The sequence below is a fragment of the Chenopodium quinoa genome, unplaced genomic scaffold, assembly GCF_001683475.1.
Source record: "Chenopodium quinoa cultivar QQ74 unplaced genomic scaffold, ASM168347v1, whole genome shotgun sequence".
NCBI classification, from domain to species: Eukaryota; Viridiplantae; Streptophyta; class Magnoliopsida; order Caryophyllales; family Amaranthaceae; genus Chenopodium; species Chenopodium quinoa.
This window is the reverse complement of record NW_018743136.1, coordinates 934,982-958,777: the sequence shown is the minus strand read 5'-3', so window position 1 is coordinate 958,777 and position 23,796 is coordinate 934,982. Positions and strand designations below refer to the sequence as shown.

Here is a 23,796-nt window from a genome sequence, read left to right as displayed (position 1 = left end):
TAATTTTTTATTTTATCCCACTTCCTTTTATTTGCTTCATATTTAGACTAAGTGTTTATAAATCAATCAAAATGATTATAACAAGTGTCAATTTTAGATATTAAACTTTGCATCTAATTTAAAATACATATGTGAAATAATATGATTATTGCAAGTGTTACTTTGCATATAGAAAAAAAAAATATGCCTATAAAACAAATGTTATCCCCTACGACTACCCCTCCTTGAATTACCACCTCCACCTCTTCTTCGATGATCATCTTGTAGTCTTGGCATCCAATCTTCTAAATGACGGGTTAAATCATCAAGGCATTGCCAAAATGTCACATCATCAGTTCGGTGTCGAATGTCTGGGTGGAGTGGGTAAGCTCTTGCACCTAAGTATTGCAGGCGCTGCAATTTTAAATAAATGTTATCGTACGACAATTTAGTCATAATAAATATAATAAAATTAAATAAAATAAAACTTACTGCAACTTCAGACATATCACATGGTTCTATTGGCATTGATGTTAATGCGACATCTCTATGAATTCGAATATGAGTGCGAGCTTGGTAATAGTCAAGATATCCTTCTACCATTTCAGTAGAAAAATTTGCTCTGTAAGAACCTGCTTCACCTACTCTAAAACAATGATTCATCCAAAAATCCCATGCACGAAGGTTCTCATCGTGTTTGCATTTATATTTGTTGTTCTCTTGTCCTCTATAACTAGTTTTGGGATGCAATAAACGTAGGGGTATAATTTGCACATATCCAAATTGTCTCAATACACGATCAGGCATATATGGCTCTGTAATATCCCTATAATGAATTACACCAGAATACAATGTGATCGGAAACGTCCGATGAGGATTTCTATCAAATGGAGTCCACACTACCTAAATTTTAAAAATAACAATATGAGAAAAAAAAAATGGTGAAGGATATAGTAAATATTTTCAATAGTACAGATATATATAATTGCTAACCTCATCAACTTTCATATTATCTAGTATGCGTCTATAAGACACCAAAGAATCAAGACCAACATTATGAACATGTGGAGGGATCCATTGTTGTGCATGCGGTAATCTTAAATCCCATTCCTTGTTCTTTTGGGGCCGAAATGTCGGAAAATAAGCATATATCCAAGCCTAAAAAAAAGTAATAGTATTTATTAACATTACCAATTTTGATATTAAAATGTAAGGAAATTTTTTATTTAATAATACCTAAAGGAGCGTTAAACATCCAGCAATTTGAGCATTGTCAAATCTGGAAGCTACCCCTAATTGACGATACATATATGTCAAACAAGCAGCACCCCAAGCATAATCTTTAACCTTTTCCAAATCAACCAAGTATGGTAGAAGATAAGGACTAACACTAGTAGATGACCTGTCTACAAAAATAGTACACCCTAACAACCACAACAAGTATCCAATAGCTTCTGATGACGAATGCAAATTATTTGATTAACAACACCCTTGTATAAATTTTAACCGCACACTCCCCCTACGATATTCATTATCCACCTCAGATGTTGATATATTAAGAGTGGTTTTTAGATGCTCTTTTAATTGGGAAACTACGGGTTTGCCAAAAACTGCTTGTCCGGTGATAGGAATACTTAAAATGTATGCAACATCATGTAGCGTTATTGTTAGCTCTCCGAAAGGTAGGTGAAATGAATTTGTTTCTGGATGCCACCTCTCCACAAAAGCAGATATTAACGGCATATTCAAATTAGAATACATACAATCAACCAGATGAAAAAGCTCACTAGGTATAATTAATGACTTCACCTCCTTATTACGAGGTTTCCACTTTTGTAAACGCTCACTTTGTTTGTGACCCTTCAATACATTTCGTTCCTATTCAAGTCACAAATAAAGTGTAAGAATTCAATATAAAATATGTATTTATCTATTACCAATTAAATTTTTGAAATGTAGATTGTAAAACAGATTAAACAAATACTACAAATTAAAAAATAAACTAACTACTTAGACTTACCCGACCATGCCAAATATAATATGCAACGTGACCACGAAAGCTCTTTAGCAATTCGGGATTTGTTGGGCCACCATCAACTGAATCTTGCAACTCACTATAGTCTTCAAGACAAACCTGTTTATCTCCTCCAAATCGCCCATGCACCTCAAAGTTACCTCGATAACTATTCATTCTTGAGCCAAATTGTTGTTTTGACAATGGCTCCTCCTCCTCCTCCTCCCCATCCTCCTCCTCCTCCTCCACATCCTCATGCTCCTCCTCCTCCTCATCCTCCTCATCATCATCATCGTCATCGTCATTGTCATCATCATCATTGGTTTGACTAGCATAAGCGGATTGTTGAATAGCTATTTCAAAGGAATCCAAATATTCTTGCTCCCCTTTATCTTGTGCAATGTATTCAGGTCTAACTTTAGGACTTTGTGTACCGATTGAGAGTTTGTTGGTCTTAACACGCTTAGCCCTATTGGATACTGTAGGACGTAATCGTGGAATAAGAATATCCTCATTGATATTAGAACTCTCTTTTAATCTCTTACTTTTTGAACCTCCACCTTTACAACCCTGCGACATCTACAAAAAATAAATAAATAATAATAATAATAATAATTAAATAATTATAATAATAAAAAAAATTATTATAATTCTTAGTAATTGAGTAATTATGCAAAAAATATAAATAACACATTATTTTTCATCTAACTTGATTCTCATTTCAACTACTTTGAGTATTAACCAATACAACCATTTAAAAAAGTGATCAATCCATTGAAGACTATGATGATTTGCATGCAAATTAAACTAGTAAACTCTAAGTTATAGTAGTAAGATAGTTAAACCACCACCACCAAGCTAAGAGGTAGTAGGACCACTCTAAGCTATAGCAAAGCTTGCTAGGTTGGTAAGAAGATAAAATATCACATTGTATATATCATAGTGTGGTAGATAAATTAGCAATACACTGATTTAATGTGATTGTATTTGTTGAAAGATTCTTCAGGTTTTATATCTTGGTTTAATAATATAGAGTTAGGCCAATTATGAAATAATTACTGCTCTTAGAACAGACACTGATATACATATGTAACAGAAACATGTTATAATACACTTGTACTTTGATACTCAGACGCTCAAAATTGCTGCCAAACTTTATCAGTCAAGACCAACTCCTAGATTAATATTATAGCAATGGTGACGTATGTAATACTTATTTCCGGGCACAATTTTATGAACATTAATCATACTCATACAATATTTGATACAAAAAATGTAATATGTAAAGTTCTTCATATACCTAAACACCCCGATTAGCAAAAACATGGGTAACATGCTTTAAAACTTTTTTAAAAAATGGGCATGCTAATAATCCATAAAATACAACAATACAACCTGAATTCAAATTCAATTTCTACCAAAGGAGTACACAACAGAGCTATGAGCAGAATTTAAAGAAAGTAAACCTTGTCTCTAACCGCATACAAAATTAATCCGAAGTAAACCGCATACATAATTAATCCGAATTCCATCATTCCCATTAAAGATGGGATTAATCAAACATCATATCCTAGAAACTAAGCATAATAATGGAGACCCTAACCCCAAAATTGTATTCAAAACCGGCCAAATTAGACCACAATAAGTCATTAATTAGCCCCTAAATCCAACCCATAAACAACATTCATATAATCATCAAAAAAATAGGAAAAAAATAAAAAGAAAGAATACCCATTTGTTAGCCGATGAACACATACCCAAAACTTTTTTTGATTTCAATTTCACAAGTTTATGGATGCACAATTGTTTATCTTAAGTGATATGAGTATATGATTGATTTGCTTTAAACATTCAAATCCAAGGAAATTGAGTTTGTGAAAAACGAAATCAATGGAGCAACTATTTATTAAGAACAATTAAACCATTTTATGAGAAAAATTACAACAATTCAAGAAAAAATTAAACAAAAAACAAACCTTAGACCAGATGGTTGTTGAATAGCGAATGAATTCTTTGTCTCTATGGCTAAAATTGATTAATTTGTTGAGGGATTAGGGATTAAAGAGGTAGAAATGGTGAATGAAAATGAATTGGAAAAACTAACGTCAAAATGAAAGTCAGTTTTTTATTTTTGGAAAAAGGGTATTTTTGTCTTTTTATGATTTGATATCATTAAATTATTTCTGCATTTAAGTTATTTTGTACTGTATTTAGTACTTGCGTTAATTAAATAAGGAAATTTTGTAAATTACCACCCAAAAAAAGTATCAATTTCTAAATAACCACCCGTTAAAAATTTTATTTTAAATTACCACCCACTAAATTAATTTTTTGTGCAGATTACCACCCTTTTTAAAATTCTAGTGGAATTCAGATGTGTGGGGCCCTCCTAACGGGTAGTTATTGCTTCCCAAATGAATTCCCTCCGATTTTTTCCTATATAACATATCTCCTACCCTAATTTGCAATTTATACCAAATTCTCCCCAAATTCCACAAAATTCACCCCAAGCATATCATCTTGTAATTGCAAAAGCGTCCTCAAGAAACTTCATAGGTGAATTCGCATCAGGTAAAGTCTTTCATTCTTTAAATTTGGGTGCTTATTGTACTTAAATTGGGGAAAACTGGTTGATTAGTTGATTAGGGTTGATTTTCTTCGCAAAGAAGGGTTCTTATTGTAATTTAATTGGGGGAAATTGAGTGTTTAGTTAATTAGGCTTCATGTACAATACTCAATTTTGGTATTCTGTCATTGAATTGCTGCTAATTCTGGGAAAATTGTAGTTGCAATTACTTTCAATTCGCAATCAAGTTTCAAGCAAAACCCCAATTAGACAGGAGTACCTTTATTTGTGAACTAAAACTAATTTAGGGTTTTAATCAGCAATTTAGGATCCTAATTTGAAGAGTGGGTGAGAAATTATGGAGATAGGTGGATTTGCGGAGAGAATTGAATGAGAGAGTTGAGAGAGGAGTAGTCTTCAATAGCTTAAAATAGGGAAATAGACAAAAAAAGAAAAAAAAATTAGGAGGGAAGTAACGACTGTGGGCCCCACACATCTGTATTCCACCGGAATTTAAAAAAAGGTGGTAATCTGCGCAAAAAATTAATTTAGTGGGTGGTAATTTAAAATAAAATTTTTAACGGGTGGTTATTTAGAAATTGATACTTTTTTTAGGTGGTAATTTACAAAATTTCCATTAAATAATGAGAATTAAAACCACATTTTAATAATCAATACTCCCTTCGTATTTTATTACTTGCTCACTTTCCTTTTGCTGTTTTATTTATTATTTTCTCAATTTCCTTTTTTTTTTTTTTGGTAACTTTAAACAATATTTTATTATTTTCTTCCCCACTGGTAGTGTAACACTCTAGAAATTCCTTTCCTTTAAATACCCATTCTACTCTTTAAAATACGATTTAGGAATAACTAAGACATCACCGCTACCGTGAAAACGGCTAAGGCAATTATCAAAGATACACAGTGGAAGACTCAAAATTAAAAAAAAAACCGTTTAAACAAGTCAACTCAAAAGTCAACCAAACGAAAATAAAGTTTAAATCCAAATGAACAAAGTCAAATAAAATCAAACTACAACTTGGAACCATTAAAGACCCTTATTCAAAAACCGTTCCAAAACCAAACCTTTGTGTTAGTCCACATAAAATATGTCATAAATAAATAAATCATAAAACACCTTGTAACCTAATGAAATCTAGTAAGATTAACTCTTCTCTCATACCCCATCATGATCATGCTTCAATACCTGAAAAGTTTATCTCTACTTGTTTCCACTACTCTCCATTAGAAATGGGTCATCATAGGGCCAAGGTAACGACATGGCCAAATACACAAACACACACAATCAGCAAAGCTGAGTACATAAGCGTAAATTAGGCACACTAACATGCTTTCACCTACCAACACACACTTACCTCATTGCACCTGTTCACAAGCACACACACCAATCAACAAGACACAATGACTAGACACTAATTAATTCATTTAGCGTTAATTAAGCATCGAACGAGTTTCCTCCTCCTAACCTCCCCCAAATAAATTGAGGTTAACTGACACGAGAGCTAACCGTGCCAGCGACAAAACCACTCAAAGGTGGCGGAATTCCTGAACATAATAATAAATAATAAAAAGGAATGTACAACGTGTTGTACTCCATTAAAAGTTATGGTTAAATATAAAACCCCATAAACCCCCCCATTGTTAATACTCAAGGTATATACGTTCCAAGAGTTTTGGTGCGTAATCTCTTTCACTTTACGTTATTTACATGTTATTGAACTTGGTGATGACTCTCAATCATAATAAATCCATCAACAATAATTATTCAATCAACCAAACATATAGATTTAATTCTTGAATAATTAGTGACCACATATTATTTAATGTTGAACCCTTTTTTTATTCTACCTCAGTGTCAAAGACACCTTAAACGCATAAAGCGCCAAAAATCCTATCCCTCGGTGTTAAAAACACCTTAAGTGCACAAAGGCACCAACATACAATTTATTCCTTGTGTACATAGACACTTATGTAGCTCCTTCCTCATGCTTAAAGCATCAATAAAATTTATTTGAACCATAATAAAATTCCTTTTCAATATTCCAAACATAATTAAACATGTAGTTTAATTAATCATGTCTTCTAACATGCCATAAATAAAAATGTGGTTCAAATACAACATGCCCAAAATATAATCTTCTAATCCATAACCATCACAAATAATTCATGCTTCACAATTCAATCACAAACAAAATAAATTCACAATTCCATACATAAACCTTAGCATGATCCTACTTGTAATTGATTGAAATCAAACCTAGAATGATTCTACATCATCAAAATATGCTAAGTACGCGTACCTACCTTGAGTATGTTATTAAAATTGCCACGACTAGTAGAAATTGCTTACTTCAAAGTCTCCTACACATTAAATCCATAATAGAGTATTAATATCCACTCTAAACAAATTTCCAGCAATATATACTATTTTAAAACCCCTCATAGTTTAATTAAAATAAGCTGAAATTATATTTAAAACACCATAATTAAGTCCCAATTAATGCGTAATTAAAATTTCTTCAAGAAACATAATATCAAGTGCTTTACATAAAATTCCAGCACTTTATTATAATTAAAACTTGCTGCAATTAAGTTTTAAAACACTTAAAACAAAGGCCTACCCTAGGGTTTCAAAAATTGGGGCTTTTTAATTAAAAACCAAATCTGAAAATTAATTAACACAATTACAATAACCAAACATCAAAATTAAATCTCCAAACTCATAATTTATAATTAGATTAAAGCCTAGAATAGTTTTGGGTAATAAAGATTTGATTTTTAAAAAGAAAAACCTTTTTTTTTCGAAAATAGCGGCTGCCGACAGCAGGCCGGCGCCACTGCCATTGGTCGTCGCTGCTGCCGGCTGGTGCTGGTGGTCGGCGGCCCATCGGTGGTGGTGGTGGCTGCCGGTGGTGGTGCCCACAAGAAGGGGGAAGGGAAGGAGAGAGAAAAAGAAAAAGAAAGAAGAAAATAAAGAGGAAAAGGGAGAAAAGTTTACCTTGGGTTTTCTCCACTCTGGGTTAAGTTGAATTGCCTCATAAGAGGGATATTTATACCCCTTCTCTATCACCCCTTTTACCCTAAACTTTCCTCCTTTAGTTTTTCCTAATCCCTTCCCTACTAAAACTTGTTAAAAATCATAATTTCTTAAAATAAAACCCCAACTTCTATTAATTAATTAATGAAACAAACTTTCCTTTAGTAAAATATTCCCGATTTACATGGGATAAATAATTAAAACATCATAATTAAAATGCTAGAATTATTTAAATACCCTTATAAAATATATATATTTTAGATAAAATACGTATAAAAATACGGGGTATTACAATCTACCCCCTTAAAACAAGTTTCGTCCCGAAACTTGGGAAACGAATTTCAAAACTTTTCCTTTTTATGTATAGTATTGCTGTACTTTTTGTCACTATTTTACTCCTTTGTGTCTCTTTGAGGGCACTAATACTTAAAACACTAAAGCACCAAAAAATATGTAAAACATAGGGAAAAAGCGCGAAACTCTAACGCATTCTACCCCCCTTACAGAAAACGAGTTACGCCCCCGTAACTCAACATACCTGAAACAGCTCTGGGTATTTCTTTTTCATTTCATCTTCTGCCTCCCAAGTGGCTTCCCCATATTCTTGGTTAGACCAAAGTACTTTCACAATGTTAACGTTCTTATTGCGTGTACTACGCACTTTACTGTCAAGAATCTTGACAGGTCTCTCTTCATAAGTTAAGCTTTGATCTAACTCAATGGTTTCGGGTTGTAGCACATGGGATTTATCAGGGATGTACCTTCGCAGTTGGGACACATGAAATACATCATGTACTTTACTAAGCTCCATAGGTAAGGCTAACCTATAAGCTACCTTGCCTATTCTTTGCAGTATTTCATATGGACCAATGTATTTTGGACTGAGCTTCCCTTTCTTTCCGAATCTCATCACTCCCTTCATTGGTGAGACCTTTAACAACACTTTATCACCAATTTCGAACTCTTCTTCCCTTCGCTTCGAGTCTGCATAGCTCTTTTGGCGATCTTGAGCTGCTTGAATTTTAGCTTGAATTTCCCTTACTTGTGTAACTGTGTCTTCAATCATTTGATGCCTTAGGATCATATTTTCACTAATGTCGTTCCAACAAATTGGACTACGACATTTCCTCCCATACAAAGCCTCAATTGGTGCCATTCCTATGCTTGCGTGGTAACTATTATTGTAGGAAAATTCAATTAAACCCAAACTATCTTCCCAACCTCCCTAGAAGTCTATTACACAAGCTCTCAACATGTCCTCCAAGGTTTGAATGGTTCTTTTAGTTTGTCCATCTGTGGCAGGGTGAAATGTCGTACTCATCTTAAGTATTGTACCAAAATTTTCTTGTACACTTTTCCAGAATTTTGGAGAAACCTGGAATCTCTGTCAGATACAATATCTTTTGGAACCCCATGCAACCTCACCACATGTTTGATGTAAGCTTTCGCAAGTTGCTCCATCTTCCAAGTTTCTTTCATTGGTATAAACACTGCTGATTTCGTAAGTCTATCCACCACTCCCAAATGGTATCATTTCCACTTCTTGACTTAGGTAGGCAAGTCACGAAATCCATTAAAATGCAATCCCACTTCCATCTTGGAATTTCTAGTGACTGCACCGTCCCTTGAGGTCTCCTGTGCTCTATCTTCACCTTTTGATATGTTAAACACTTTGCCACAAACTCAGCAACCTCATTTTTCATTCTAGGCCACAAAAACATCTTCTTCAAATCCTTATATAGCTTGTCTCCTCCCGGGTGTACAGAGTAAGGTGTGTTGTGGCCTTCTTCCATCAACTTTCTCTTCACCTCCTCACATTTCTGTGGTACGCACCATCGATCTTTGTACCTCAAACTCCCATCTTCGTGAATCTTGAAATCTGTATTCCTTCCCTGCTTAATTTTCTCGTGAATCCTATCCAACTTTACATCCCCCTCTTGGTTGGCTCGAATCTCGTCAAATATAGTTGGTTGGATGCTTAGATTTGCAAGAATACCCGCTGGTACTCCCCATTCTACAACCTGTAGATTCAATTTCATCATTTCTCTACATAATTCATTAGCCACTACTAACGAGTTGATTCCATGACTAGTTTTACGACTTAGAGCGTCCGCAACCACATTCGCTTTCCCTTCGTGGTATTGTATGTCTAAATCATAATATGTCGTATACTCTAACCATCTTCGCTGACGGGAGTTCAAGTCCTTTTGGGTGAAAATGTACTTTAAGCTTTTATGATCCGTGTAAATTCTACATTTCACCCCATACAAATAATGGCGCCAAATTTTTAGTGCAAAAATGATTGCAGCTAATTCCAAATCATGGGTGGGATAGTTTACTTCATGGGTCTTTAACTGCCTTGATGCATATGCAATCACCTTCCCATTTTGCATAAGCACGCACCCTAAACCATTCTTTGATGCGTCGCTGTACACATCATATAGTCCATTATCATCCGGGATTGTAAGTACTGGTGCTGTGATTAGTTTTTATTTCAAGAGTTGGAACGCTTCTTCACATTTATCGTCCCACTCAAACTTCTTGTCCTTCTTCATAAAGGTGGTCATGGGTTTAGCAATTTTGGAAAAATCCTTAACAAAACGCCTATAATACCCTGCTAAACCTAAGAAACTTCGCACGTCAGATACTGTCTTGGGTGTAGGCCAACCCTTAACCGCTTCTATTTTGGTTAGATCTACCTCTACTCCGTATTTGGACACGTAATGTCCCAAGAAGGCTACATTTTCCAACCAAAACTCACATTTAGAGAATTTTGCGTAGAGGTGGTTTTATCTTAGTGTTTGCAGAAGTGCCCTTAGGTGTTCTGCGTGCTCTTCCTTACTCTTCGAGTACACCAGTATGTCATCTATGAACACAACTACAAACTTATCCATAAATTGATGAAATACCCTATTCATCAAATCCATAAAGATTGTTGGAGCATTAGTCAATCCAAAAGGCATGACTGTAAATTCGTAGTGTCCATATCTTATCCTAAATGCGGTTTTTGGAATGTCTTCGTCGGCAATCCTCAATTGGTGATACCCAGATCTCAAGTCGATCTTTGAAAACACTGTGGCACCCTTTAGTTGGTCAAACAAATCATCGATTCTTGGTAAGGGATACTTATTCTTTATGGTTACTTTATTTAGTTCCCTGTAGTTAATGCACAACCTCATACTTCCATCCTTCTTTTTCACGAATAGAACTGGTGCTCCCCAAGGAGAAGCACTTGGTCTAATGTACCCCTTGTCCAATAAATCTTGTAATTTCTCCTTTAATTCACTCATTTCTACAGGTGCCATTCGATATGGTGCCTTGGATATTGGGGCTGTTCTGGGAACTAAATCTATGGTAAAGTTGATTGCCCTCGCTCTTAGGTGGCATTCCAGGGATCTCCTCCAGAAATACATCCAGGAATTCGTTGACCACTTCTATATTTTCTATATTTGTCACTTGTTCATGGTTCATATCCCTAACACTACAGAAATATACTGGATGTCCCTTCTTCATGTATTTTGCTAATTTTAGCACTGATATTACCCTTGGGCACTTGGTTTTACCATTCATCCAGTAAGTCACTGATTCATTTCCACTTGTGACCATCTTCACTTTCTGTGATCTACAACTAATCTCAGCATTATACTTACTCAGCCACTCCATTCCCAAAATAAGATCAAAGTCGCTCAGCCCAAACTCAATGAGTTCAGACTGGAATATCTTTCCTTCTATTTCTAAAGGCACATTTCTAAAAGTTTTGGTACAATTCACTACCCCACCTGTCGGAATGGTTATGGGTAAATCTACTACCTCTACTGTCTTTAAACAGTCTTTAATCTTTGAAACAACACCGTTAGAAATAAAAGAAAAAGTTGCACCAGAATCAAACAATACTTTAACAGGAATAGAGCTAATAGAAAAAGTACCAGTGATAACATCTTTCGTGGCATCCGCCCCATGCTTACTCAGAACATTCAGTTTCCCCGCAGTTCCACTCTTCTGTTGGCTATTCCCACTGGTGGTGTTACTGTTCCTTGCCCCATTTTGTTGCACTCCCTTGTTCCCAGTAAAGTTGTTGCTGTTCTGTTGGAAATTCCTCTGGTTTCCTCCTTAATTATTATTGTTTTGCCTGTTCCCATTACTATTTTTGGAGAAACACTCATATTCTCTATGCCCGAGTTTATTACAAACACGACAAGCGACCAAATTGCCCTCGTAATCCTTTCCAGGGTGGTTGTTCCTACACCTCTTGCAAAAATAAATTCTCCCATTCTTGTTAATTCCCTGGTTATTGTTTCTAGCCCCTCCATTGTTGTTACGGTTTCCTTGACGGTTATTACCATGGAAGTTATTATTGTTGTGAAAGTTATTGTTATGGTGGTACTTCTGCTTCTTAAAACCATTATGGGTTCCTTGTTGGTTTCCAGAAACTTGCCCCACTTCCTTCCTCTTCTCTCTTCCTTCTATTTCAGCTAACTCTTTCTTCTTCTTTTCTTCCAAATCATAAAGGTGTGTGGCCCTTCCATATACTTCATCCAGGGTCTCAAATACCTGCCCGCACAGCTTTAACTGCAAATCAATAGTTAAGCCACTCTCAAACTTCCTAGGTTTTGCATTCTGCGTAGAGACAGACCCTTCAGCAACGGGATAATTCAATAAACTTGGTGTAGTATTCCGTAACTGTCATCTTGTCCATCCTAAGGTTTGAGAATTCCTCAGCTTTCTACTTCTGCAAAAAGTTAGGATAAAACTTGTCTCTCACTTTCTCTTGGAATTTGGTCCAGTTGAACCCAGGTAACGCTCTAATGGTAGTCTCATTTTGTTTCCACCAAAGGTCAGCTTCACCCCTCAGGTAGTAAGTAGCACAACTCACTTTTCTGTTTTCAGGGCATCCCACAGCTCCAAATAGTTTCTCAAATTCCCTCAACCAGTTTTCCAATATAATAGGGTCAGGCTCGCCTTGATATGTTGGTGGCTTACTTTGTGCCACCTTCTTAAAGAGCTCCCCTTGAGCATCCCCATTACCAGTTGAGTTTCTTGCCAATTGTTGGGCAACTGCTGCCAATTGCCTTACTACTTCATTCAAATCGTTTCCACCACTACCTGAACTTCTTTCCCCTGCCATTTTTCTTCTTCTGAATTTAGGACAAGGATTTATATTAGAAATGGCTAGGTTTAGCTCAAGACATACACTCATCTATTACTTAACGACCTTTAAACATTTACAGCAAAATTTGAAGCTAAAAATTTGGGATAGCGAGAGCTAAGAATTCCCTTAATTTGTAGCTTTATCAATTAGTTATCGATTGCTAACCAACCATACATTTAATAAAGCATCACATAGATAAAAAAAATAATAATTCCCATAGACGCCCATAGCTTAGAAATGTTCGTTGGAATTAAGTTGCTTGGAAAGGTGATTATTGGAATAGTGATGTGAAATGGGAGATTTGGAAAACAAACAAATTTATTTAAAAAGAATTAACAAAGAAATAAATAAGGTATTTTTAATTAAAATAGACTGAAAATACTAAAATAAAAATTGTGTTCTAGGGACTTATATGGTCATGCCACATATTGCATTAAAACTGAAATAACTAATAATTAAAATAAAGACTATGAATTTGTGACGAGGAAAGTTATAAAATCTAATCCTTTCGAACGTTGTCCCTTTTGTCGGTGGATTGCCTGTAGCTTGAAGGATCGAAATTATAATCATTTGACTCTTCCATTAGTTCAGGTGACTCAGGTTCAGGTTCTACTTGTACAAACTCCCCTTCTTCCTCCTCATCCGATGAAATGTTTATTATTATTGGAGTTAGAGGTGGATTTGGATCAGAAATCTCCATAAGTGAACTATCTCCCTCTTGTTGTTCTCCATTTTCTGCCTGACCACCCCCTGACGAAGAAGAAGAAGAATTTCTTGATTATAGATTAGGAGGAGGATTGTTCCCTAGTGGGTTATCATAGTAGTAGTCAGGGTAGGGAAGGTTTAAGTGCTGACAATGAGCTTTCTCCACTCTTACGAGATATTTAGTTAAGAAAATATAATCTGGATACCACTGGCCATAATAGTCTTTGTATTTATGGTAATTTGGAACGTCTCCCGGAAGGTAAAAATCAGAAAATCTCTGTTTGACAGCAATGTAAGGGGGCTCCTCTGGAAGACAATGGACAATCATCGCCGAAATACGATCAGGGGTGTCATAAACTCTGTCTCGTAAGACATTGCTCAGGTAGGAACAAAAGTATCTGATCTTTTCTACAAAGTCATAGGGGTGTTCATTATGTTTCTTTACAAGAGATCCCATTTGTGTAAATTTGCTAGGAAAGATTGGCATCCTGTAGAGAAAAGGCTTAGAAAAGATTTCCCTTCCCAAAAGAAATAAAATAAAATAAATAATACAGTCTTGTAGGAGATTAAGTTCGGTGTTCAATCATACAATCTCTAGGGATCACATAGAATAATACACATATTTCATGATTTCATCAACAAACATCTAGTCAAACAACATGCTTGAACACTCAAAATAAAATTATGCACATAGGGAATAAATTAAATTTTAGCCTATATGCCCTTTCTTTTTCCCACCCAAGCTCACCAACATGTTAATAAAAGCTTTTAACACATAATACTTACCTCAATCCTTGCTTCCTGCAATACATAAAAAAAAAGAATACATATTTACCCTAAAAAAAAAATTCTTGAATTTAATGAGAAGAGAGCCAAAATTTCGGCCCTAAAAAAAATAATTTCCGACACTAAAATTTTTTTTTCGAGTGTTCCAAAAAAAAATCGGATCATAAATAAATAAATAAATAAATAATTTTAAAAAAAAAGTTTCGGCCCCTTATTTTTTATTTATTTTATTTTTACAAAAAAATATATGTATATAAAAAAAATAAAATCGGAACAATTAACGTTACATAATTAAATTAACACTTGGCCAAGTTTAAATCACAGTAAGAAAAATGTTTCGGGTTAGTGGTAATTTAAAATCTCAACCTAAGCTCCCAGATACCACTTTGTAACGCCCTAGAAATTCCTTTCCTTTAAATACCCATTCTACTCTTTAAAATACGATTTAGGAATAACTAAGTCATTATCACCACCGTGAAAATGGCTAAGGAAATTATCAAAGATACACAGCGGAAGACTCAAAATTAAAAAAAAAAAACTGTTTAAACAAGTCAAATCAAAAGTCAACCAAACGAAAATAAAGTTTAAAACCAAATGAACAAAGTAAAATAAAATCAAACTACAACTTGGAACCATTAAAGGCCCTTATTCAAAAACCGTTCCAAAACCAAACCTTTGTGTTAGTCCACATAAAATATGTCATAAATAAATAAAGCATAAAACACCTTGTAACTTAATGAAAACTAGTAAGATTCACTCTTCTCTCATGCCCCATCATGATCATGATTCAATACCTGAAAAGTTTATCTCTACTTGTTTGCACTACTCTCCATTAGAAATGGGTCATCATAAGGCCAAGGTAAAAACATGGACAAATACACAAACACACACAATCAGCAATGCTGAGTACATAAGCGTAAATTAGCCACGCTAACATGCTTTCACCTATCAACACACACTTACCTCATTGCACCTGTTCACAAGCACACACACCAATCAACAAGACACAATGACTAGACACTAATTAATTCATTTAGCGTTAATTACGCATCGAACGAGTTTCCTCCTCCTAACCTCCCCCAAATAAATTGAGGTTAACTGACACGGGAGCTAACTGTGCCAGCGACAAAACCACTCAAAGGTGGTGGAATTCCTGCGCATAATAATAAATAAAAAGGAATGTACAATGTCCTATACTCCATTAGAAGTTATGGTTAAATATAAAACCCCATAACTCCCCCCATTGTTCATACTCAAGGTATGTACGTTCCAAGAGTTTTGGTGCGTAATCTCTTTCACTTTACATTATTTACATGTTATTGGACTTGGTGATGACTCTCAAGCATAATAAATCCATCAACAATAATTATTCAATCAACCAAACATATAGATTTAATTCTTGAATAATTAGTGATCACATATTATTTAATGTTCAACCCTTTTTTTATTCTACCTCAGTGTCAAAGACACCTTAAACGCATAAAGCGCCAAAAATCCTATCCCTCGGTGTTAAAAACACCTTAAGTGCACAACGGCACCAACATACAATTTATTCCTTGTGTACATAGACACTTATATAGCTCCTTCCTCATGCTTAAAGCATCAATAAAATTTATTTGAACCATAATAAAATTCCTTTTCAATATTCCAAACATAATTAAACATGTAGTTTAATTAATCATATCTTCTAACATTCCATAAATAAAAATGTGGTTCAAACACAACATGCCCAAAATATAATCTTCCAATCCATAACCATGACAAATAATTCATGCTTCACAATTCAATCACAAACACCATAAATTCACAATTCCATACATAAACCTTAGCATGATCCTACTTGTAATTGATTGAAATCAAACCTAGCATGATTCTACATCATCAAAATATGCTTAGTACGCGTACGTACCTTGAGTACGTTATTAAAATTGCCATGACTAGTAGAAATTGCTTACTTCAAAGTCTCCTACACATTAAATCCATAATAGAGTATTAATATCCACTCTAAACAAATTTCCAGCAATATATACTATTTTAAAACCCCTCATAATTTAATTAAAATAAGCTGAAATTATATTTAAAACACCATAATTAAGTCCCAATTAATGGGTAATTAAAATTTCTTCAAGAAACACAATATCAAGTGTTCTACATAAAATTCCAGCACTTTATTATAATTAAAACTTGCTGTAATTAAGTTTTAAAACACTTAAAACAAAGGCCTACCCTATTATACACCATAATCCTTCAATAACTCATGAATCAAGAACCTAGGGTTTCAAAAATTGGGGCTTTATAATTAAAAACCAAATCTGAAAATTAATTAAAACAATTACAATAACCAAACATCAAAATTAAATCTCCAAACTCATAATTTACAATTAGATTAAAGCCTAGATTAGTTTTGGGTTATAAAGATTTAATTTTTAAAAAGAAAAACCTTTTTTTTTCCGAAAATAGCGGCTGCCGACAGCAGGCCAGCGCCACTGCCGGTGGTCGCCGCTGCTGCCGGCTGGTGCTGGTGGTCGACGGCCCACCGGTGGTGGCGGTGGCTGCCAGTGGTGGTGCCCACAAGAAGGGGGAAGGGAAGGAGAGAGAAAAAGAAAGAAGAAAATAAAGAAGAAAAGGGAGAGAAGTTTACGTTGGGTTTTCTCCACTTTGGGCCAAGTTGAATTGCCTCATAAGAGGGATATTTATACCCCTTCTCTATCACCCCTTTTACCCTAAACTTTCCTCCTTTAGTTTTTCCTAATCCCTTCCCTACTAAAACTTGTTAAAAATCATAATTTCTTAAAATAAAACCCCAACTTCTATTAATTAATTAATGAAACAAACTTTCCTTTAGTAAAATATTTCCGATTTACATGGGATAAATAATTAAAACATCATAATTAAAATGCTAGAATTATTTAAATACCCTTATAAAATATATATATTTTAGATAAAATACGTATAAAAATACGGGGTATTACAAGTAGTCCCCTTACATCTTATTTTAATATTTCCTCCGTTTCTTTTTAGTTGACACGTTTCTTTAGTCACATTTGCTAATGTACAAATTTAATCATTAATATCTTTAATTACCGAAAAGAAAAAATTATAAAAATTTGATATTTTGAAAATATATATGGTGACGAATCTAACAAGAATCCCATGACTATATTTTTTCATTACGTGTAAAATCACAATACACGGTCAAAAGGAAGTGTGTGAATAGTGTTAAAGTCAAAACGTGTCAATTAAAAAAAACGAAGGTAGTATATATCATATTCTCTCTCCTCCCCACTTATACTCACTTTTTTTTTTTTACAGATTTTTTTTTATTTTTCAACCAACCCTACTTCCAAGTAAAACTCCGCACATGGAGAAATGGAGCAAATAGTAAAATATGGAGGGAGTAATTAGTCTTTTCAAAGTCAAATCACTTTTATTTAATTCAACATGTCTTCAAATCATTACCTAAGATATTAAACATGATATATAATCAATTCTGTTTACGAAAATTTAACAAGAATAATCCAACCTTTCGTCGGTTCTCCCAAAATAATCCAACCTTTCAGTTAACCCTGAATAATCCCACCTTTACTACTTATTCTCCCATTCCACCCCCAGCAGGTCACCATACCCCTTATGACCGGTTGCCAAGCCATGTGGCACTCTCATATTGGTTAAAATTTTATTTTTTAATTTATCTTTTAATTTTAATACTTAAAATAAAAATAAAAATAAAATTCCTTCTTCACCCTTACCTCTTCCTACTCCAATTTCTCTCCTCCCCTTTCAGGCCACCTTCAAGCTCAGCCACCACTGTAACTTTTTGTTACCGCCATTAACCACCGTCTTGCCATCTACCACACCCTACTTCCTCCACCTAGACAGAAAAAACACCACCCCACAACCATCGTGGTATTAGACTATTAGCGGCTATGGTAATCAACCATTCTAGCAGCAGCTCCGGCGGCAATTGCCTCTCCTCACCCACCGCTGAAATCTATCCACATCCACCAGAAAACCCTTAACCTTCAATTAAAAAATCAGATTGTGAGGGTGGAGTTTGGGGTTCGTGGTGGTGGGTTTGTAAAGAGAGAGAAATGGATATAAGGTGGTGGTGGGGTTAATTGTGGCCATGGATGGCTTGGGGTTCGTAGTGGTGGTGGTAAGGTGGTTCGTAGTGGGGTGAGTGGTGGGTAGTAGTTCAATTCGTGGTGGGTGGTTTAGGGGTTTAGGTGACGGTGGATTGAGGTCTTCAGGGTGGAGCTTAGTGGTGGTGGTTGTGGATCATGGTGAGGTGAAGTGGTAATGGTGAGTTGAAATGCTGAAGGAGGATGAAAGTATGAAACAGGAAGGGGAGGAAGGAGAAAGATTGGTTCATTTTATTTTATTTTATTTATTTTTTTATAATTTTCTGTTAATTAAATAAAAATAATAACAAAAATAAAAAGGAAAAATAAATAATACCGGTTGTATAGGTCACAGGTAAAATAGGATTTGTAAGGGAGGATAAGTAGTAAAGGTGGGATTATTCCAGGTTAATTGAAAGGTTGTATTATTTTTGGAGAACCGAAGAAAGGTTAGATTATTCTTGTTAAATTTTCCTTCAGTTTATGGTATTTTTACCCCTTTCTTATAGACAAATGAGAGGCTGACAAGTGGTCCAATTATAAGCCGACACGTGCCATCCTTCTCTGCTAAAAAGGAAAATATGAGCATTACATGTGGCCTAGAGATATCAGAAAATGAAGGGCTCAATGCTCATTAAAGGAAACATGTCTAACATGAAGCAAACCCTAATACACATGTCAACTACGTATAGGGCAACAAATCTTCCTAGGTTATAAAACTTTAGGATCATGATCTCTGTAACCCCCCCAAATCTCACCATATGAAAATATTAGTATAATACGTATAATTATATTATATAGACAAACTAAGAAGTATTACCGCCGCGTGATTACACAAGGCTACTAAAAAAATACTTAACTCAATAACAAAACTTGTAATGGAAAATTCAACTTTCTTTTATTAATGCTAATAAAAATAGTAACATTATTGTTATGAATAGGGGTGTGCAAAAAGGACCGAGACCGGAAACTAGACCGGATTATTGGATTCCGGGTCAGTCTTCAATCCTCACAAATTAGCGATTCCAGGTTTTCGGTCCAATCCGGGTTAAAAACAGAATGGACTGAAAAATGTATTTTTTAATTATTTTTTGCGCCAAAATTTAAATTTTATGTTTAAATTTCTAAAAAAATTTATGTAAAAAACTTGTAATTTATAAACTCTAGTTGCAAAATAGGAAAGCACACAAACAAAAGCAAGGCGTTAAAAAATGATGTATATATGAAGATATTAAAATGCAAAAAAAAAAAAGAAGCAAATAATATGATCGGTCCATTTTGATCCAAAACCGGACCGGACCGAAATAAATAGGTCTAGATCGGAACCCAAATTTCTTGATTATGGTCTGGTCCCCGATCTTCAAAAATAGGCGATTTCGGGTTTCGGTCCCGGTCCGATTTTGGACCGGTGCACAACCCAAGTTATGAGTAATCAAAATAAAGACAAAACTAACATTCCTAAACTAGGTGAAGTAAATCTCGGGACTTCCATATGCTCATTCATGAATCTACCTGAAAATAGTCTACACTGCTTACTATTATGGTAAACAGGGCGAACCAAAACAAATAGGAAATACAGATTAGCAAAATATGCAAAATATGATAAGTGCAAGATAAGTAAACTCAATTTATTTGCAAACATTCTTTTAAAACCAATTTCAATAGTTAATCCAATAAATTCCAAACTCATTGTAGGGAATATTTCAAGCGTTAATCCCCTAGCTTGAACCCCACTGTGATCATACACTAAAGTACGGTGGCTTCCAAAGGGAAAGAAGATAGAGCAAAAGAGTCGCCAACAAGTTTTTTTAGGAACTGGTAAACCTTTCACGAGGTGAAGGTTACACCCCTCAACGATCCAAGAGATCATCAACTCCATAAGGTCTTGAACCAAATAGGGTTCGGGGATGAAGGGACAAATCCAACCTAAAAGAGATTGAACCTGCCCTAATAATAGGCCTCTACTTTATTCTGATCGTATTCATGTGCGCTTTTTGACTAACATGCAATCAATAGGATAACCCTAAACCTATTTATCTATGTTGGTTGAATATTAATGCACAAATAAATCTATTATTGGCGATCACTTGAATTATAATCATAATTAACCCTAAATAAGATTATTAATTATCTTATATAAGCGTGATTACAAGTACCAATTCCCTTTAAACATGCATAAAAGGCGTGATCAAGCAATAACAATAAAAATAGCATCAAGCATCAAGCATCAAGCAACAAAATAATAATAAATTATAATCAAAATAATCATAAAAATAATTATTATAAATAATAATCATGTTAAAACATAATAATAATAGCAAGATCCTAGGCATGATACTAACAAGATTAATAAAAAACCCTAGCATGTCACTAAACAATAAAAATCAAAGTTTTAACCCTAACATGATACTAACGATCATAAATATTAGGAAGAACATAAAAGGCATCATACTTTTAATCATACTTGGTATTAAAGTTACCCTAGACATGATACTAGGAATTTATTGTTGTCACCCTAAACATCAAATTAAGGAAAACATCCTAACATGATACTAGGAATCATAATAACCTAAGCATGATTTCTATATCATAATATCAATTAAACCATTAAAGTACTTACTTGGATGCCTCGTATCTCTTTCTAATAACAAAATACACACGTTAGTAACTTCAAGGAAAATAATAATTAAAACAATAAAATTAAATAATTGAAATAGAGATTTGGGACCAAACCCTCAGAAATTAAAACCTTTCACGTCTAGGGCGAAGGCAACTTTGAATAATGCTAGGTGTGTCTAGTGCTAATGTATGACGAATTGTGTTTGTAAAAAGCTAGGCTCCAAAGAGAGAGAGAATCAAGAATTTCTTGATGAGAGTTGATGATTGAAAAAGGGGAGATATCACCTCTATTTATAGAGAAAAAAGAGGGTCGAAGAATAAGAAATAAAATCCGAATTCGAATTGAAATAAAACTCGATGGACAGCAGTTTTTGCAGATTTTGTTTTTATCATATCTTTTGATCCAGAATTCCAAACAAGGCATATGATATGTCGTTGGAAAGATCTTGAAGTCTAATTTCCAACCCAATTCGAATCAGATTAAAATATTTTTTCTTGAAGTCTAATAGAGTTTTATATCTAATTCATATCTTTCGGATTTAATATTATAATATATCATTGGAAAGATAATTTCAAGATCTATCCAACCATATTAAATTTGGATAAAGATTATGAGGTACGAAAATTATATCTGACTGTCTTTGAACATCTTTAAATTCGAATAGAATTAGGATTTAAGAAAAAGGAAAGTTTTAAAAAAGGAAAGTTTTTTATTTAACTCAAATTCTTTAATCTTATCTTTTCAAAAAGGATAATTAAGATCTTTTAAAAACTTATAGAAGCTTCTAATTAATCCTAATCAGTTTAGGAATAGGATTAAACCTTTGGACCCTCCACATGATCATTGGGCCGTAGGTAAGATCCGGTTCGAGCCCAGTTTAGTATTTTGGCCATAACTTCCTAATTATTCATCGGAATTGGGCTAATAATATATCGTTGGAAAGGTCTTTTCAAACCCCATCCAACTACACTATTATTGGACCCATATAATGGACCAAACTAAACTAGAATGTACGTTTTTCATAAATAAGGTAAGAAAAGAAATATTTTCAAAAACAGAAAGAAGAGATATTTTAATAAAAACATCCTCATCACTAGACTTTTCACACTTTCGCTTTGTTCGATAATCAAATGACGTGAAAGGTACTCATCACTGGGTTTTGTTTTGGGGAGACACAAATGGGTGTCTACACTCATGATTTAGAACCAATCTAAAATATTCTTAAAACGATTCTAATAACTCAATAATAATGATTAATAAAATTAAGGGTGAAAGTTCGATTTGTGGTTTAGATTATAGCCAAAACCAAATCCAATCCAAATTAATTTGGTTTCAGAATTCTCAATTCAAATCCAAACCGAATAAGATTCGATTCAATCCAAACTAAATTAATTTGGTTTTTCAAATTAGAATCCAATCAAAACGAAGTTTGTTCCCTTCTTTTGCAACATTCAAACTCGAAAACTGAACTTTACCTAGAAAATTCCTATGATTAACAACTCATCCTTTTCTTGTTAACTACATTCTGTATGAGAGAGTAAGATATTGAGAAAAGAGAATTGAGAATTAGGGTTTTCCTTTTTTAGTTTATATATGAAAGGGGAAAGTGGTTGGATACTTTGAAAAAGAAAATTAGGCATAAAGTAATGAGTCAAAATTTGGTATCTATTTTGGGTGTTTTTTAGTCCATTGAGAGTGTTACGTCACCAAGACTGATCCAACGCGCTTTGTACCTACAAAACACGGAGACTCCGGTTGGCAAGAGCTCCATATCCGACTATCAAGTTAGTATTGGTCTTAAAAGATTAAAAGGTGCGAAAAAGGTAAAAGTGAGATCTTCTCGGATTCCGAGATCAGGTGTTTTCTCTAATGTGAGAGAATGAAGGGTTGTTGTAATAAATGAATTGTGCTCCTAAAATGGGAGGAAATCTCCCTGTTTATAGGGTCATTGGGAAAAGTGCCCTTCATTAGGTCAGGATGACCTAATGAACTGTGCCGCTCTACGACGTTCTTGGGAATTGGGCCCTGTAGGCCGCCATTCTATTTGTCATCTAAGGTTGACACGTGTCAGCTGGTGAGTGTCCCATGTTGGACACGCCCAGGGTTGACATGTGTCCCTCTCTATTAGGCCACGTGGCACCTGTGACAGATGTCACCTGCTGATTAGCTAATGGTTATTACTGTTTTACTTTGAAGGAAATAACGGGAGTAACCCCGTATTAACCATCTATAAATAGCAAGTTACCCCCTTTATTCTCTCTCATATGACTTATTAAACAATCTAGAGAGAGAAAAATAAAGTGTTTTCTAGAGAGAGATGTTCTACCTCCGCTTGTAGTTGATTTCCAGAAAACTTTCCGTCTGCAGTTTCGTGGACACAACCGGTCACCGCTTGAGAATTTTTTCAAGATTTCTACAAAGGTAACTGTTTCTCCCCTCTTTAGCTCTTTCAAGCTTTTACCGTCTGTATTTTTATACTTTTTCAGTAAATGGATTCACTATCAACATACACGGCACAACCTAGGACAGTAGTCAGCTGGTCTCCTAGTATGGCTGGGTCTAGGACCGGGGGTGCCGTATCAGGATGTATGGACCTGCTTTGCACATCTCCGAATCCCACCATCTATATGTCTATACATGTCACAATGGAGTGGGTTAAACAGACGGCTACAAAGCCAAATATAAGGAGGTGCACAATGGAAGTGCCTGCAAAGTAGGTAATCCCAAACGAGGAGTACCAAGAATCGGATGAACAAGCAGGGTTTTCTCCGCGTGCCCTTACCACTCGAAGTGATGGG

The 23,796-nt window shown here is 34.7% G+C and overlaps 2 protein-coding genes across 2 annotated transcripts; both read right to left on the bottom strand.

The window, feature by feature from the left end:
• Positions 1–72: 72 nt before the first annotated feature.
• LOC110732049 lies at positions 73–4,248 on the bottom strand. Its single transcript, XM_021911963.1, has 6 exons — positions 3,970–4,248; positions 2,000–2,572; positions 1,789–1,857; positions 973–1,137; positions 472–882; positions 73–393 (listed from the first exon to the last, which is right to left on the bottom strand). Exons 2-6 carry the CDS (start codon positions 2,570–2,572, stop codon positions 202–204), a joined length of 1,410 nt encoding a protein of 469 aa, XP_021767655.1. The 5' UTR covers positions 3,970–4,248; the 3' UTR covers positions 73–201.
• Positions 4,249–5,936: 1,688 nt separating this feature from the next.
• On the bottom strand, positions 5,937–8,773 carry LOC110732079. The gene is made up of 2 exons (XM_021911992.1): positions 8,156–8,773; positions 5,937–5,945 (listed from the first exon to the last, which is right to left on the bottom strand). Exons 1-2 carry the CDS (start codon positions 8,771–8,773, stop codon positions 5,937–5,939), a joined length of 627 nt encoding a protein of 208 aa, XP_021767684.1.
• Between the last annotated feature and the right edge of the window lie 15,023 nt (positions 8,774–23,796).

What these genes read in the sequence shown, in the direction of transcription:
- LOC110732049 (XM_021911963.1), bottom strand. Translation starts at nt 2,572, where the DNA reads ATGTCGCAGGGTTGTAAAGGTGGAGGTTCAAAAAGTAAGAGATTAAAA. An exon ending in ATTATATTTGGCATGGTCGG is followed by an intron (nt 1,858 to 1,999) that starts GTAAGTCTAAGT and finishes TGACTTGAATAG; the next exon opens with GAACGAAATGTATTGAAGGG. An exon ending in GGAAACCTCGTAATAAGGAG is followed by an intron (nt 1,138 to 1,788) that starts GTGAAGTCATTA and finishes ACTTTTTTTTAG; the next exon opens with GCTTGGATATATGCTTATTT.
- LOC110732079 (XM_021911992.1), bottom strand. Translation starts at nt 8,773, where the DNA reads ATGGCACCAATTGAGGCTTTGTATGGGAGGAAATGTCGTAGTCCAATT.